Source organism: Ornithorhynchus anatinus, chromosome 2 (assembly GCF_004115215.2).
Source record: "Ornithorhynchus anatinus isolate Pmale09 chromosome 2, mOrnAna1.pri.v4, whole genome shotgun sequence".
Classification (NCBI taxonomy): domain Eukaryota; kingdom Metazoa; phylum Chordata; class Mammalia; order Monotremata; family Ornithorhynchidae; genus Ornithorhynchus; species Ornithorhynchus anatinus.
In genome coordinates this window covers 10,086,437-10,105,063 of record NC_041729.1, presented here as the reverse complement: position 1 = coordinate 10,105,063, position 18,627 = coordinate 10,086,437, and the positions used below count along the sequence as shown (strand labels likewise).

Sequence of the window (18,627 nt, the reverse complement as noted above, 5' to 3'; positions counted from 1 at the left end):
AATTATGGTATCGGTTTTAGAATATTGGCTTAGGAAAGTTTTAAGTCAAAATTTATTGATTACTTTGAATAGTTTTGTCAGTCTTGGTACCAAAGAAATTCTCAAAAGGAAATAGTTTGATCAAAACTTTGTGTTAACACGAAAGCCTTTGGCTTTATGTAGTGTAATTATTGATTAAACTGAACTTGGTTCTTCTGAACTTGGTTCTTTGTTTTATTGGCGATTTTTTGGTTGTGGTACTACACACAGGTGTTCTCTATTGTGTGCATTTAGGTGCCCAGATTTGGAACATGAAATATCAAAAAATGTAGGCCTAACACTTTAAAACAAGCCCTTTTTAAAATTCTTGGAATAATTATTTTGAAACTGAACCTTACTCCTGGGAACTGTGAAGAAGTAAATTGTCATTATCATTTTGTTAAATAAGTTTAAGTAAAATTTTCTAATAAAATTTAATTGGGAATCCTTAAGAGTCTATGAAGTAGCTGAAATTTTGTTTATCTGCCTGGCATCTTCACCATTGAAAATCTAAGCTAACAGCTGCATTCTGACATAGTAGTTTAACCCTCCCCGTCAGATTGCACTTGTGTATATATGTGCATATTTATAATTCTATTTATATTACGTGTATATATCTATAATTCTATTTATATTGATGCTTTTAATGCCTGTCTCCCCCCTTCTAGACTGTGAGCCCGTTGTGGGCAGGGATTGTCTCTATTTGTTGCTGAATTGTACTTTCCAAGCGCTTAGTACAATGCTCTGCACACAGCACTCAATAAATACGATTGAGTGATTGAAATTTGTTTTTCATTTATTTTTAAAGCTAAGCAAAAGCTAGAAGACAGACTTGCTGCTGCCGCCAGGGAAAAACTTGCCCAGGCCTCCAAGGAGTCAAAGGAGAAACAACTGCAGGCCGAGCGCAAAAGGAAAGCTGCCCTATTTTTACAGACTTTAAAAAATCCCTTGGCAGAAGCAGAAATGGGGAAAATTGAGGAAAATCCATTTAGTGTAGAGGTAAGTTAATAATAATAATAATGAATTAAGTGCTTACTATGTGCTAAGCACTGTTCTAAGCACTGGGGTAGATACAAGGTAGTCAAGTTGTCTCTTATGTCCCTATTTCTACGACTCTTCCAATCATATATAGCTAAAAAATCCCTGCAGATTAATTCAAGAATCTTTCAGCTTTCCGAAATTTTCAGGAGTCTACCTCCGCCTTGCCACTCAGCACAGATGTTAATCACACCCGAGAAGCCGTGGGTCCGAAACCGTGGGTCCTAGTGAGAGAGCGTGAGCCTGGAAGTCAGAAGGACCTGGGTTCTAATCCCAGCTGTACCACTTGTCTACTGAGTGAACTTGAGCAAATCACTTCAGTTCTCTCTGCCTCAGGTACCTCATCTGTAAAATGGGGATTAAGACTGTGAGCCCCATGTGTGTCCAACCTGATTACCTTGTATGTACCCCAGTGCTTAGAACAGTGCCTGGCACATAGCACTTAACAAATACCATTTAAAAAAACCCATACTTGACTCTTTTTAATGTTGCAGATTTGTTACAGAACATGATCTCTTACCTTGGAAAACTGACTTGAGTGTTTTTTAATGTTTCCTGTCAACAATGTTAGTGTGGCTTTGTAAAGCAGAATTAGGTAGCCATGGAAAGATAGCATTTACTCCGCAGTAACCTGTAGTTATTTAATAACCCCAGGCTTCAGTTTGCAGAATCACTTGCAGTTGCCTTTGAATAAAAATTAAAAACACGTTTCAAGTAGATTTAATGTAAGCCTTGGTAGTTTGTGTGGTATTTTCTAAGCATTATGATCTGAGTCTCACGATTTCTGGTTGTAATACAGGGAAAATACTGTTGCCCACACCTTTGTGGCTAAGTATTTTGAAGGTTAGAGAGAACATTCATTTCACCTCAAGAGATAGCGGTGAAGAAAACACTTAGTTAACCAGAGATTCTTTCATTGATTTTCTTTTAAAAAATCAGTTCTACATAAATCCTCCAATTTTGGCCTCAGTTCAGTGTTGTTGTTTTCAGCCTTGAACCATCAGTGGATTGACTTATGATCGTTTTTATGTAGTCATGCTAAGAACAAAGTAGGTAATGATTGGATTAGCACTTTTAAGACAAGGCTAAATTTTGATACATTTTCCTTTGCATTGCTTACTTTTGCCTAATTTCCTTCAATAATTACAATCTGAGTCAGTGTTAAATTGGAAGTGGCTTTCAATGAGGAATTTTTCACTTAAAATTGTTAAAGTTTTGCATTGGAATGGAATAAAAGTGCCAAACCCTCAGTCCTAGGAGTGCAAAACAACTTAAAATTAAAGAAAAAAACTCTTTAAATGCTCAGTTGATACTGTGATTTCCTTGTTACTCTTGCTTTGCTCTAGAAACACTTAGGTCCCTTCTTTTATAAAAACTTCTTTCAGTGTTTACTGTGTTCCATCTAAATTGTATTCAAAAATACCTAGCTTCTATGTTGAGTGCAGAAGTTCACAGGGTCTTTGGTATGTTTAAAGAAAGTCAGTAGAGAGGAGTACATGACTCACCGTCCCTTGGGTTCACGGAAGCATCGTCTTCAGGTTTCTGGGGGTGTGTGCTTGTCTTTCATTCTCAAAATGGATTGCCAGGCCGATGAAGTTATCGCTACCTGGGTGTGGACTCAGACCCGGTACTACACATCCAAAAACTGACCATCTTATATTGACCCATCCGTGAGTTGGAGCGCCTAACGCCGTTTTCACTTTTAATTCCTTGTTTCGAAATTATCTCGATGCCTGTATCCAAATAAAAAAGACACTCCTTTCCTGACTGCAATGTGCTCTGCCGGTCTGTGTTCCGCATTTGTCTCCCATGTGTCATCTATGATGCATTACTGCCTGAGGCTTCATTTCACTACATCCTTAAATGGCTTTTTCTTTTTCCCCTTGTTTCCATTTTACCCTTACCGGTTCACTATGGGAGCTGTTGGAATGCCTTTCTGTCATCCATTCTCCCTTCTATCTCTCCCTTTCCCCCACCCACTGAGGCTGTGTTGACACATGCATTACTTGAATGCCAAGAGATTGACTTCAGGATTTTGTTGTTTGTGATTGTGATGTTGCTTGAACTGCTTTAGGAACTTTCTGTACTGTTTGTGTAAGGTATAGGCTTCAATCAGTGGTAATTATTGAGTACTTGCTGAGTGGAAAGCGCTGTAGTGAATGCACAGGAAAGTAAAACAGCAGCAGGATTCGTGCTACCTACCCACAAAAGGCTAAGAGTCTGTCATCGAGGTAATGAGATGTTAATGCAGCAGTTCAGCCTTCACTTTGCTTTGAGATCTGCTGCCATGCTTCCTCCACCCTTTGACGGACTCCCAGTGGTGTTCTGATCATTTTCATTGTGGTCAGGGAACTCATCTGCTTTTTCTGTTGTACTGTCCTCCCCCAAGCGCTTAGTACAGTGCCCTGCACACCGCGCTCAAGAAACAGTGGCGTAGCGGATATAGCACAGGTCTGGGAGTCTAATTAGATCATGGGTTCTAATCCTGACTCCTCTACTTGTCTGCTGTGTGACCTTGGGCAACTCACTTCACTTCTCTGGGCCTCAGTTACCTCATCTGTAAAATGGGGATTGAGACTGTAAGCCCCAACTGGGATGGGACCTTAAACACTTAACAGATACTACAATTATTATTAATAATAATTGAGATCAATCAGTGGTACTTATCATTATTGTTAATATTAAATATGATTACTGTTATTAATATTTTAGTAATAATAAATGCCACTGATAGATCCCAGTTCCATTTTCTACCTCTTTGCTTAGCATTGCATCATTGGTCCGTGTGCTGCCTAGATAGCAAGAGTTCTGTGATGGCATCCAACTCCAGCATGCCAGTGGAAAAAAATTGGAAGACCATTGGGAAAGAGGACCCTGAGAAAAAGCCACCCTCCCCTCCTGCTTCCAGACAAACCTCGGTGGTTGGACTGCTGCTCGTGAATCCCATTTAGAGGGCTAGCAAATTTTCATGGGTGATCATTTTTCATCAGGCCATAACAAGAAAATACAGCAATTAGTTTTCCTCTTTTATAGAGTACCTGTCCTCTGAGAAATATTCTGATGCCAAAATAGGTGACGTTACATGGTTATTCAAAATTAAAACCGCCTTAAAAAAAAAGACCTTAAAAGTTTAAGGCAGAATGAGAAATCCAGAAGAGTTGCTGTGTTCCCAAAGTATGTTAAAGCAATTTTGACCAATTCTCTGTTCTCAAGAGGTTTAGGAAGAAGAACTGAGGATCCTGTTTGGTCAGGGGACGGGATTTTTCTCCTCTGCTCTTCTTCCCCCTGACTTCCTGACTTCCCTTTTTCTCTTTCCACCACGTCTGCCCATCAGATACTACCTTAACAATAAGAAGGATGATAGTGGTATTTGATAAGTAATTACTGTGTCGAGCACTTTAGTAAGCACTGGGGTAGAAAAAAAATATGCTGATAAGACAAAGTGTCTGTCCCACCCGGGGCTCACAGTCTAAGTAACCTCCATTGCACAGATGAGAAAACTAAAGCATAAAGGAGTGAAGTAACTTGCCCAAGGTCACACAGCAGACAATTGGCTGAGCCAGGATTAGACCCCTAGTCCTCTGATTTTCTTGCTACTTGGCCACACTGCTTTAATCCATCAGTACTATTTTTTGAGCATTTACTGATGACAGAGCACTGCAGTGGGTGCTTGGGAGAGTGTATTAGAATCTGTAGGTGTTATCCCTGCCAATATGAGGAGGTTAGAAAAGAATTGTCAAGTGCCTCCTGGAGACACCCTACTTAAAACTCACCTCCTCCAAGAGGCCTTCCCAGACTGAGCTCCCCTTCTCCCTCTACTCCCTCTACCACCCCTCACCTCTCTGCTCTTTTCCCCCCATTTCCCTCTGCTCCTCCCCCTCTCCCTTCCCATCCCCTCAACACTGTACTCGTCTGCTCAACTGTATATATTTTCATTACCCTATTTATTTTGTTAATGAAATGTACATCGCCTCGATTCTATTTAGTTGCCATTGTTTTTACAAGATGTTCTTCCCCTTGACTCTGTTTATTGCCATTGTTCTCGTCTGTCTGTCTCCCCCGATTAGCCCGTAAGCCCGTCAAATGACAGGGACTGTCTCTATCTGTTGCCGACTTGTTCATTCCAAGCGCTTAGTACAGTGCTCTGCACATAGTAAGTGCTCAATAAATGCTGTTGAATGAATGAACGTATTGTACTCTCCCAAGCACTTGGAACAGTGCTCTGCACTCAGTAAACACTCAGTAAATACAATTAATTGATGTAAATTCAGAAAAACTTTGAATATAGGGCGAGCTGGGCCCTATCAGGGGTGGTGTGGGTGGGAGTTCCAGGAGCGTGAAGTGGACGGTGGGAGAGATGAAAATGAGCCACATTGAATAGGTTAATTTGAGAGTAATAGAAAGAGAGAACTGGGATGTAGTGGGAGAAGAGAGCAGATAAGTAGGAAGGAAACAATTGATTGAGTGCCTTATTAGGAGTTTCTGCTCGATGGAGAGGGGAATGGGCAGCCATTGGGTGTTTTTGAGACGGTGGGGTGTGCAGAGTGGTATTTTAGAAAAATGATCCAGGCAGCAGAACCAAGTATGGACTGTAAAGGAGGGAGACCAGAAATCATGGAGATTATTGAGAAGGCCGATGCAGTAATCAAGCTGGGATTCAGAGGTGTCTAGACAAGCATGGGGTCCATTTGGTTGGAGAGACAGGGAAGAAACCTGGACCCTCCCTCTAGAATATCTGCTCGTTGTGGCCAGGGAACATGTCTGCTAATTCTGTTACACTCTACTCTCCCAAGTGCTTGGTACAGTGCTCTGCACATTGTAAGCTCTCAACGGATGCCATTGGTTAATGGATTGATTGGAAATGAGTGCTACAGACAAAGCAAGATGAAGGAATTGACTGGATGTGGGTATTGAAAGAAGGGAAGAAGACAAGGATAAAGGTTTGAGGGATGGGGCAGGAGGTAGAATTGTTGTCTGTGATGGGCAAGTTAGATGGAGGGGAGGATTAGGAAGGGAAGTAGCATGGCGTACTGGATAGAGCACAGGCGTGGGAGTCGGAAGTACCTGGGTTCTAATCCCAGGTCCACCATTTGCTTTGTGACTTTGGGTATGTCACTTCACTTCTCTGTACATCAGTTACTTCATCTGGAAAATGGGGATTAAGACACTGAGTCCCTTGTGGGACATAGATTGGGTCCAACCTGATTACTTGAATCTACCCTAGTGCTTAGTTCAGTGCCTGGCACTTACCAAATACCATTAAAAATGGTGGGAGTGGGGAGAGATGAGAAGTTTAGTCTTGGACATCCTGCTCTTGAGATATTGACGCGACATCCAGGTAGAGATATTCCGGAAGCAGGAGGAAATTCAAGATCACAGAGAAAATGGGAAGTCAGGGCTAGCGAGGTAAATTTGGGAGTCAAACCTGTAGAGGCTTTGGTTGAAGCTGAGAGCATTGGGGAAGATGACCTCACCAGGGAGTAAGTAGGAACTAAGAAGAGAAGGTGATCCCGAGCAAAGGGGCACTGCCAAAACGGCAAATTCTCAAGATCCTTTTTACATCATTTCCAATCCATTAATCAACGGCATTTGTTGAGAGCTTACAATGTGCAGAGCACTGTACCAAGAACAGAACAGAGGGTCACTGCCAAAATAGCAAATTGCCAAGTTCCTTTTGATAGTCTGAAGGAATTCAGTGAGTATGCCACCAAAGCATGATAATTTGAACACAGCTTTCTAAAGTAAAGTGATCAGTTAGGTTTCACTTCTTACTGTCCTATCAGTAGTGCTTCTGGCTATGTGATTCTAATTAACTTTCTTTCATCTGATGAAGCTCTCATTGTTACCCTGATGTACCTAAGTGAAAGATGGATTATTTCTCTTTTTGACCTATCAAGTATCACCTCCATCTTCCTGGCTATTTGTCTCCTATGGTGTTACTTTTCAGGTCCTACCTCAGATAAGCACTTCATCCCTGGGCTTCTCATCCCATGTGGGCCTTCTTCAGGCCTAGGAATGACCAGTTTTCAGCTCCCCTGTCCCCTGCCCGATATGGACACGTCCCCAAACACCTTTACGTCTACTGGCTTTATTTTCCACCCCCTGGGTCCTGGCCTAAAAAGAGTGTTCACAGCAGAGGAGTTGGAGACACATTTGGTAAATTCTGTAGGTTTTGAGGTTTGGAGAAAAACTGATCACCTGGACCATAATTATATTATTCTTTCTTTGATTTTAGCTTTGCATAAATACAAAAACAAGTCCATTAGTTCCTGGTAATGACATTCCTGAGAACGATGCATTTGCAAAGAAAACAAATGAACAGTTTGTCTCATTGGACACATCTGGGACCCAGCCTCCACTACCTACAGTCTCTCTTCAGAATATCCCCTTTCAACATGGAAATAATAACAATAATAATAATGTTGGTATTTAAGTGCTTACTATGTGCAGAGCACTGTTCTAAGCACAGGGGTAGACACAGGGTAATCAGATTGTCCCACGTGAGGCTCACAGTCTTAATCCCATTTTACAGATGAGGCCACTGAGGCACAGAGAAGTTAAGTGACTTGCCCAGTCACGCAGCTGACAAGTGGCAAAGCTGAGATTCGAACCCATGACCGCTGACTCCCAAGCCCATGCTCTTTCCACTGAGCCACAATGCTTACCTCAGAGAGGTACTTCTCTAAGGTCCAGAGCCAACAAAACTCCCCTAGGGTAAAGCCTCTACTCCCTATCTTCCAGGGTCCAAACAGCAGAAGTCACATCTCTGCATCAGGAGCTTCCCCTAAATGTCCTTTGTTTTAAAATAGCTGCTCCTAGAATCAGAGGCTTCAAAGCCATTGTTTTTCCCCCATTTCATTATTTCAGCTCAATTACTTGATCATTTTTGCTGATTTCCCCCCAAAAAACCTGCTGTGTGCTGTTACTTCACTCCTACGGCCATTCTGTCTTTGTGATGCACTTAACTTCTCAGTTCTTCAAGTCTCTGGGGTTTTCTTGGATTCCCACTTTTTTTTCCTAGGTACTCCTTAAAACCATTCTAAGCATTGGGGTAGGTACAGGTTCGTCAGGTTGGACACGGTCCCTGGCCCACATGCGCTGAGTCTGATTTTACAGATGAGGTAACTGAAGCACAGAAAAGTTTGGTGATTTGCCCAAGGTCACACGACAGGCAAGGGATAGAGCTGGGATGAGAACCCAGGTTCTCTGTCTCCTAGGCCCGTGCTCTTAATAGATGTAAATGAGATTTGTGATTATTTAAAAATCTTCTTGGATGGGTAGTAGCACAGATTGTAGTTGTTAAATTTGTTCTCAAAAATGTAATTTTGGAGGCAGATGGTGATAAATAACTTTAATTGCCTCAAAACAAAAATATGTATAATTAAATTGGCAGTTGCTGTAAATGGTGTATAAACGCTAAAATATTTTTAACTTAACGTGATTTCTGAATTCATATCACTATTGACTTTAGACGTGGGCTCGTCTGTACTGTAGTGCTCTGAACACAGTAAGTGCTCAATAAGTTCCATTCATTGATTAAAAAAATATTAGCACATCACTTTTAAGAGGTGCCACTTTTAAGAGGTTCTAGACTGTAAGTTCCCTGTGGGCAGGGAACATAACCAATTTTTTTTATTGTAGTACACACTCCCAATCACTGTACACCCAGTAAGCATTCAATAAGTACCACTGATTTATCGGTTCCTAATGTTCTTCTTCCATGACTAACTAATAGTCTCTCAGCACACATTCCTAGAAAACATTCTTTATTTGCATGACGGTCTTAGTTTAGCTGGCAATTCAGTAAAATCGTCAAGTGATGCTTCCTTTTTTCACTGAGACGAGGTCTTTTGAAGAGTACAAAATATAAAAGGCAGTTTTTGCTTGGAGATGATTTTGTGTTGGAAAAGCAGCTATCATACAAATTATTAACATTTCGTATTTGATTCATACATATCTTTGAAAGACATGTTCCCAAGTTTATCTTGAGTTCAAATTGCCTTTTTCTGTATCATCTCATTTTTCTTCTCATCCCTGGGAGTTAAGTAGAGATGGGTACAAGTTTTAAAATGGGGACAGTCTAAAGAGGGTTTTATTGATTGTCTTGTATGCAACCCAGCCCTTAGTACGTTGTTCGGTACATTAGGGAGTGATGAACAAATACCATGAATAGCCCTCCCTGGCCTGGGGAACTCTCCTCAGCTTTATCAGCCGTTCAAATCCATTCACTGTCCTCGTTTACTCTGAATTGAAACCAGACGTGTACAAGTAAAACTCCCTCCCTCTCCTTCCTCTTCACAGGTGTGCCTGTGCTCATGCCAGTGGCATAGATGGCTAGTGTCACCTAAAATATTTCCCCCCCTTTTATAAATAGAAATGGGCCCATCAGGATTTAGAGGCAGCATGGCCTAGTGGATAGAACACGAGCCAGGGAGACAGAAGGACCTGGGTTCTGATCCTGGCTCCACCACTTGTCTGCCGTGACCTTGGACAAATCACTTAATTACTTTGTGCCATCTGTAAAATGGACATAAAGGTGGTGAGCCCCATGTGGGACAGGGACTGTTCCAACCCAATTTAATTGTATCGACCCCAGCACCAGTAACAGTGCCTGGCACCTAGTAAGCGCTTAACAAATACCGCAGTTACGATTATTGTTATTAGCATCTTGCCCACGTAATCTCAGTTGGTGGCCAGTGGCATAGGCAGATCCAGAAACCCCAAGTCCTGAGTGGTCTAACACACTGACCACTGGACAACACTGATATCTGTTCATTTAAAGGGACCTCATTCTACTAGAATGAGAATTCAACCACAAGAGGGCATTTGGAAAGTATAAAATACATCTCTTGAATCATTTATTTTTAACCATAAGAAGGTCTTGGGGCTTCCTTGATACTTCCTTATTTCTGAGCGCACCACATTCAAAGTATCAGATTTTGATTCCTTTCCTTGTTCTTTTTCCCCCACTGTGTACCTGACATGTATTTCCTGGTTGCAAGATTTGGTTTTCCATAGAAAAGAAATGAGCGATCAATTAATTAGATTTGGTATTGCAGATATGGATGAATGGAATTTTTTGCCATTCATTGACCACAGAAAGTTTGTGGGACCAACTTTTTACCCAGTACTATGGTTAGTACACAAGTTGTATTTTTTCTAGGGTGACAATGCTTTTTAAAGCACAGATGTGTTTCAATCATTTTTTATTCAGGAATTAAAACTACTTCCTGAAAGGCATCGCTGCCTTTTTTTTGAAGAATAATTTGGCATTGTTGAATATACATGGCAATAGTCACGCCCTCCTACGACAATCTAAAACAATATTTATTTGGTTGGTCATCTTTGAGTTCAAGCAGAAAATCTAAGAAAACCATGAGGAAAGATGAAGGAAATCACCTAAAAAGAAATTTGGAGGCAGTCAAAATAACCAGTTGATTTTCTGATTCAGAGACAATGCTATGGATGTGCCATTTGAATGAACATTAAAATTAGAATATGGACCTTTATTGTTAAGAAATAAGATAAAAATTACTGTGGTTTTGTTTTTCATATTTGAATATCATGAGCAGAGTTCAGAGCTTTTAGTTCTAAAGTCAGCTGTCATGAATTGATGCATGAGACCTCTGCATAACACTGTAGGTGATTAGACACCTATGTATTGGTGTCTTTTGGATCCTACCTGTAACAGGCTACATTAGTTTTAGAAAAATATCTGGGTGTTAGGTTGGGCCCCAAGCTGAACATGAGCATAATGGTGTTTTCTTATTTTGTTATTTTAAGCCAACATGATGCTCTGCATGTTAAGTGCTCAATTGTTTGTCTGGTATGAGGAATTATTTAACTGATGAACAGTAATCCTTTCATTATATTTATTGGTCATTCCTTTATTGGTATTTTGTGTCTATTTTGGTTATTTTAGCTTAGAAAGGATTTGAAGGGAGATTAAAAACAATCAAAATGTTTAAAGACATAAAAATTCCTTGGCTATGCAGGCCATTATTGAAGTCACACCTCCTCCAAGAGATCTTCCCCACATGCCCCCCGTTTTGCCCAACTCCCTCCCCCTTCTGCCTCATCTTTGCACTTGGATCCATACCCTTTGGGCATTTGGTATTCACCCTACCCATCACCCTACAGCACATAATTTTTCACAGTAATATTTATGGCATTTGTTAAACACTATTTGCCAGTCACTGTACTAAGCACTGGAGTGGGTGAAAGTACATACGTACGTATCAGTAAATTATATTATAACGGCTGTCCTACCCTCTGGACTAAAAGCTCGTTGTGGGCAGATAGTATGTCACCAACTCTGTTGTACTCTCCCAACTCTTAATGTACACGGTAAATGTTCAGTGAATACCATTTATTGACTGATTCCCAAACACTTTGTACAATGTTCTTCATGCAGCAGTTGCTCAGTTGTTTGAATGCACTTCTGTACAACTTCATAGAGAATGCTGTCTGTGCGTGCAGAGTGACTGAACGTGGTCTAGGGTAAAGAGCATGAGATCTAGGCTTGGTTCTGCCACTTACGTGTTCCTTGACCTTGGGCAAGTGTAGAGAAGCAGCGTGGCTCAGTGGAAAGATCTTGGGCTTAGGAGTCAGAGGTCATGGGTTCTAATCCCTGCTCCACCACTTGTCAGCTGTGTGACTGTGGGCAAGTCACTTAACTTCTTGGTGCCTCAGTTCCCTCATCTGTAAAATGGGGATGAAGACTGTGAGCCTCACGTAGGACAACCTGATTACCCTGTATCTACCCCAGCGCTTAGAACAGTGCGGGGCACATAGTAAGCGCTTAACAAATACCAACATTATTATTATTATCATTTTTTAACTTCTCTACTCCCAGTTTCCTTCTGTAAAATGGGGAGAAAGTCCCTGTTCTCCCTCTTTCTTAGACAGTGATCCCCATGTGGAACAGGGACTGTCTGTATCTGATCTGATTACCCTGTACCTCTGCCAGTGTTTAGCACAGTGCACAACAAAAGAGAACAATATCTTTGTTGAAGTTTAAGTATTAAAAGTATAATAGATTTGAAATTGCAAGCATGAAACGCCAGTAAATATATTCTTAAGGGATTTTTCTCATAGACTTAATTCTGGTTTGGGTTTGACTACTCAGACTTCATTAAACCTCTAAATGTGAAGCGCTTATTAGATTGTTGAGCACATTCATTGGACAGTAATAGGCAATTACACAATTGCCAAAAGAAAAATCTGTAGTTGCATTTTAGAGCCATCACAAAGGAATGCAAACTGGTGCTTAATTCTACTTTAGTAACCTACTAGGGTTTTTTTTCCCATTTTGCTCCTTTGACAGTCTTGGCTTTTAAATCTTTCCTATCTCCCTTGGGTTCTAAATTATTATGACTGTAATCAGGCAGATTTTGATCAGTAAATTCTGCTTGTTCTGCTTTATGTGTGAATAATAATAACTGTGGTGTTTGTTAAACGCTTACTGTGTGCCATACACTCTTCTAAGCACTAGGGTGAATATGAGCAAATTGAGTTGGACACAGACCCTATCCCAAGTGCGACTCGCAGTTTTATTCCCCATTTTACAGATGAGGGAACTGAGGCACAAAGAAGTGAAGTGATATGCCCAAGGCCAAACAGCAGAAAAGTAGTGGAGGCAGGACTGAAACCAGGTCTTTCTGACTCTTAGGTCCATGCTCTATCCACTAGGCCATGCTGCTTCTCTGATTATCATCTCAATATATTCTGATTATAATGATTATAATCTGATGAGAAGCAGCGTGGCTCAGTGGTAAGAGCACGGGCTTGGGAGTCAGAGGTCATGGGTTCTAATCCCAGCTCCACTGTTTGTCAGCTGTGTGACTTTGGGCAAGTCACTTAACTTCTCTGTGCCTCAGTTACCTCATCTGTAAAATGGAGGTTAAGACTGTGAGCCCCACGTGTTGGTATTTAATAATGTTGGTATTTAAGCGCTTACTATGTGCCGAGCACTGTTCTAAGCGCTGGGGTAGACACAGGGGAATCAGGTTGTCCCACGTGGGGCTCACAGTCTTAATCCCCATTTTACAGATGAGGTAACTGAGGCACCGAGAAGTTAAGTGACTTGCCCAAAGTCACACAGCTGACAAATGGCCGAGCCGGGATTTGAACTCATGACCTCTGACTCCAAAGCCCATGCTCTTTCCACTGAGCCACGCTGCTTCTCTACGTGGGTGAGCCACGTGGGACAAGCTGATCACCTTGTATCCCCCCAGCGCTTAGAACAGTGCTTTGCACATAGTAAATGCTTAACAAATATCGTCATTATTCATTATTTATACTCCATCATCATCAGTAGCCCATTTAATGATGGCCCACGTTTCTTGAAAGAGGCAACTTTTGGAGAGGGCTTTGAATATGGCGTAGGACCTGGTGAGGTGGATTTGAATGGGGTGTTCTGATCAGGGTGTTCTGATCAGGATGATCTGATCAGTTTTTGTCTGTGTAGTGATTTTCTCATTCATTCAATAGTACTTATTGAGCACTTACTATGTGCAGAGCACTGAACTAAGCGCTTGGAATGTATAATTCGGCAACAGATAGAGACAATCCCTGCCTAATGACGGACTTACAGTCTAATCGGGGAGACAGACAAAAATAAGACAACATAATCACGATAAATAGAATCAAGGGGATGTACACCTCATTAACAAAATAAATAAAGTAATAAAAATATATACAAATGAGCAGAGTGCTGAGGGGAGGGGAAGGAGCAGAGGGAACAAGGGCTTAGCTGAGGGGAGGGGAAGAGGGAAATGGGGAGGGAGCAGAGGGCGGAGGAGGAACAGAGAGGGAGCAGAGGGACAAGGGGAAGGTCAGTCTGGGAAGGCCTCTTGGAGAAAGTGAGCTCTCAGTAGGGCTTCACCCTATTGACAAATCAAACCTCTTTAAGGACATGAAGCATAACTTGGTATCTCCTCTGCCTTTTAAGAACAACCAAGAGTAGCAGTAGTAATTGCAACCGTGATATTTTTTAAGCGCTTACTATGTGCCAAATATTTTGTTATGCCCTGGGAGGGATACAATGCAATCAGATCATATACTGTCCCTGTCCCACATAGGGCTCACAGTGTAAAGGGAAGGGAGAACAGGTATTTAATCTCTGTCGTACAGATGAGGAACCTGTGGCGGAGTTCCACAGCAAGCAAGTGGTGGGTGGAGTCGGGATTGGAACCCAGGTTCTCTGACTCCCAGTTTTGTGTTCTTTAGGCTGTGCTGCTTCTCCCTACATTGCCATTAATTAGCAGACTCAAAAAACGATCATTGCCGGGGTGGTCTCAGTGAGTCAGGAAATGAACAAGGCCAACTCCATAGAAATGAAAGTAGGCATTTGTGTGGCTGTTATTTTTTGGCCAGTGTTGGGTTAGAAGGAGGAATGGGTTGCTAGATGTATTTAGAAGTACAGAACTTAACACTAAAATTGTCAAACAATTCAGATTACTATGTTCCATTTGAATAGAATCTCCTGTAAAGCATTTCTGTAGCTGGTCCTATAATGAGGCATGTTTGTGTTTAATTCAAGTGGTAATTCTCTAAATCATTTCTGGTCCTTGAAGCAAACTACCATAGTAAGGGATTATTGTAGAAGTTTATGTAAACACTGTAGAAAATAGCCAATCTCAATTAGGGCTTAGAGAAACCCAAGACTTTAGTGGGCTATAATTTAAAAGAAAGTTGATATCCAATTATCCAAATGTCGTTGTGTGTATCCTTTTCATAATGACAAGTAAAAGGGAAAGAAGGGAGTTCAAATGAACTTCCAGTTTCTGATTTATAAATTTCATAGGTCAACATACTTACTCACATGAGGCCTCACTGTATCGAACAGGGTAATGCAGAGTGGAGGTTATAGAAGGAAGAATGTGATTTATCCAGTTACTGGGAAGCAGCAGCTTGAAAGTCAAAGCATTTATAATACGGAGCAAACCTGTAGAACCTGACTTGAATTGTTTTAAATAAACTATACGGCAGAGTTCTCTGAGGCATAAAATGATAAATTGCAGATTTCTCAGCATATCTCAGAGTGTTCCAGGTTTAATTGTCTGGAGTTAAAAATTTTCATTTAGCATGATTTGGGGAATGGCCCTTCTATCCTTAGAGTAAAGATATTTCTTTTAGGATAGCAACACTTTGCATACAAAATATTCTAACTTCATAACTGAATTAAAATACCATCATTTTAGTTCAGTCCTTAATAAAATGAAGAGATTCAGAAAAAGGTCTCTTCCCATATGAAAAGAAAACAATGCTGGGGAGTAAGGAATTGTTTTCTTTTTAATCTTTAAGTGTCTAGTTTGCTTCCTGATACCTGACTGAAATATTCACTTGCCAATATAACTTCTTTTAAGCAACATATACTTACATAATAATTGAATCTCAATCCCACCTGACCTCTCTCCTCCTTTGCAGTCTCACCTTTTTATCCTGCCAAGGCCTCTCTATCTAAATGCCTGCCAACATCTCAAATTAAACCTGTCCAAAACACAAATTTTCCCACCCAAACACTGGCCTCCCCTTGTCTTTCCCAACATTGTAGACAGTACCACTCTCCTGTCCATCTGATAAACCCATAACCATGACTCATCTCTCTCATCCAACCCACATATTCAATCTATCATCAAGTCCTATCAGTTCTACCTTCACATCGCTAGATTTCTCCCTTTCCTCTCCTTCCAAACTGCAGCATGGCATAGTGGACAGAGCACAGGCATCAGAAGGCCATGGGTTCTAATTCCGGGTCCCCCGCTTGTCTGCTGTGTGGCCTTGGGTGAGTCACTTCACTTCTCTGGGCTTCAGTTACCTCATCTCTAAAATGCCACTTGAGATTGAGAGTCCCACGTAGGATAGGGACTGTGTCCAACCTGATTTGTTTGTATCCACTGGAGCTTAGTACAGTGTGTGGCACATGATAAATGCTTAACAGATAGCACAATTATTATTGCTATGTTGATCCAAGCATTTATGTCCTGCCTTGATTACTGTATCAGCCTCCTCACTGACCTCTCTCCCTCCTGTCTCACCCCTAGTCTTCATTTCACTCTGGTGCCTTTTTCTCAAAACAAAAAGCATTCAAGACTATGTCTCCCCACTCCTCAAGAACCTCCAGGGGATGCCCATCGACCTGTGCATCAAACTGAAACTGCTTACCAATAACTTTAAAGCACTCAATCAGCTTGCCCCCTCCTACCTTGCCTCACTGATTTCCTATTTCGACTTAGCCCACACACTTCACTCCTCTAGCACCAGTTTACTCACTACCCCAATCTCACCTGTCTCACCGCCAACCCCTTTCCCCCATCCACCTGGAACTCCTTCGCCCTCCATATACGTCACACCCCCACTTTCCCCGTCTTCAAAGCCTTATTAAGGTCACATCTCCATCAAGGGGCCTTCCCCTTTAAGCCCTCTTTTCCTCGCCTTCCTTTCCCTTCTGCGACTTCTGTTGCCTGTTTACCCTCCGGCTCCTATGTTCTGGTTTATAGTTCGTAATTTATTTGTGTTAAAGTCTGTTTCCCCCTCTAGGTTATACGCTTTCTGTGGCCCAGGAATGTGTCTACCAACTCTGTTTGTTATATTGTACTTTCCCAGGTGATTGGTACAGTGTTCTGCACACAGTAAGCGCTCAATAAATACCACTGATTCATTGATTGATTAATCCAGAGACCTGTAGTTTGGTAGAAAGGTTTCTGGAACACAGATTTGTTTTTCTCCGATTTCAGTAATTACTGAAGAATTATGCAGTTCCTTCTAAGAAACTTAAGGAAAAATGTTCGTTTATTATTTCCTTAAGTCCTTGCAAGCAGAGTGTTCTGTACTCGAGTACTTTCAGAAGTTGATTTTCATAGCCACCTAATCACCTCTCCAGCGGCGGGTGGACACCATAAAGTAGATTAGTGGTTCACAGGCATATTCTTCAAGTTAACAAAGCATTCCTTCCATTTACATACCTGCAAATCCAGAAAATGACTTCTTTTTAATGCAGAACAATCACTATGGTAATGATTTTTCATCAGCCTAGTGAAAAATCACCAACTACTTCCTTATAACATGTATTAGGATTTGCATTCACCTGTCATTAAAAGGTGATGATTCTATCCAACTATTATCCTGGAAAATCTGATTTGCTCGAATCTAACCCAGTGCTTAGTACAGTGCCTGGCACATAGTAAGCACTTAACTAATACCTTTAAAAAAAATGTAGCATGAGAATATATTTTAGAAATGAAAGCATTTTTTCCAGTTAATTCATGTAGTACCCATTTTAATCAGTAATACGATTCCATTTTCAGGAAGTAAACAATATGCCGTGTACATTATTGGCTGGGGTCAGACCACTGCCTACTTTAGAAGTTAAACCATCCGAAAGGCCTTCAAGCAAATGTAAAGATCCTCCCCGCACAGAAGAAAAAGAGAAGAAAAAGAAGAAGCACAAAAAAAGATCTCGAACAAGATCCCGATCCCCTTCTAAGTACCACTCATCATCCAAATCCAGGTCTCGGTCACATTCAAAAGCAAAGCATTCTCTTCCCAGTGCCTACAGAACAGTCCGGCGGTCAAGGTGGGTATACGCAAGTTTAGTTTTGTTAATTGGTTTTTCCCGATTGTTCGCATTCCATTTACTTCAAGGAATGGTGACGATTCATTTAGGTGGGTAGTGGTGATTGCTTTTTTAGTGTTTGGAAGAGCTAAAAAGCTGTACTTCAAAAGTTATTTAATCACTTCTGGAGAAAATGTTTAGATTTTTCAGGTCATTTATCCAATTTACTTTTATGTGTATAGATACATATATAGGTATATGTATCAAGATGGCATGGAAAAACAGTTTTATTTGTATAAATGAATTCCACACAAACCATTTTCGATATGTTTAATTTGAACACCAAAACTTTGAATAAGTAATGGAATGATTTTAAAATGCCATACCCATTTTGTTTTGCACGGCATTCTGCAGTGTACATAGTGAAAGGCAGTACAACTGTATTTTGCAGTTCACATCTTTAATTAAAATTTCCAACTTCTCACTAGCAGTCACTGACTTGACAAAAAAAAAAATCTCCATTTTTGGGGGTAAGATCACGAAGAAGCAGTCATATAAAAAACCCAAGTGAACATCTGTTAGCTAAGCCTGTTTCAAACAGTAAATTCCAGGGATGCCACATTGGGTTACTTTTGACCAGTAAAATAGTGGCTGCCAACAGGAGGTGAAGAAAATCCTTTTCCTCAGTCCTTTTGATTTATTAAATGTGTTGCAAGAATTTTCACACCATATAAACTATTTAAAATGTTTCTTTTATATTGTAAGGTGTAGCTATCCTCCTATAATTGATATCTGGGTTCTCAGTAGTTTCCACTGCAATAACTGTTTGCCATTTTGAAAAAAAATAGGAAGTGGATCACAAGTTCCTGAGAAGCAATGAGGTCCAGTGGAAGGAGCACAGGCCCAGGAGTCAGAGGGCCTGGGTTCTAATCCCAGCTCTGCCACTAACTTACCAGCTGTGTGACCTTGAGCAAGTCACTTAGCTTTTCTCTGCCTCAGTTTCCTCATCCTAA

The 18,627-nt window shown here is 41.0% G+C and overlaps 1 protein-coding gene across 6 annotated transcripts in view; it reads left to right on the top strand.

Moving 5' to 3' along the window:
- The window catches only part of LOC100093223 (splicing factor SWAP), a 95,794-nt gene that overhangs the window by 51,800 nt on the left and 25,367 nt on the right, over positions 1 to 18,627 (top strand). For all 6 annotated transcript variants that reach the window (XM_029048612.2, XM_029048611.2, XM_029048614.2 and 3 more), the window contains 2 exons: positions 827 to 1,017; positions 17,367 to 17,635. In XM_029048612.2, coding sequence (XP_028904445.1) covers positions 827 to 1,017; positions 17,367 to 17,635 — 460 coding nt within the window. The remainder of the gene's footprint in view (positions 1 to 826; positions 1,018 to 17,366; positions 17,636 to 18,627) is intronic.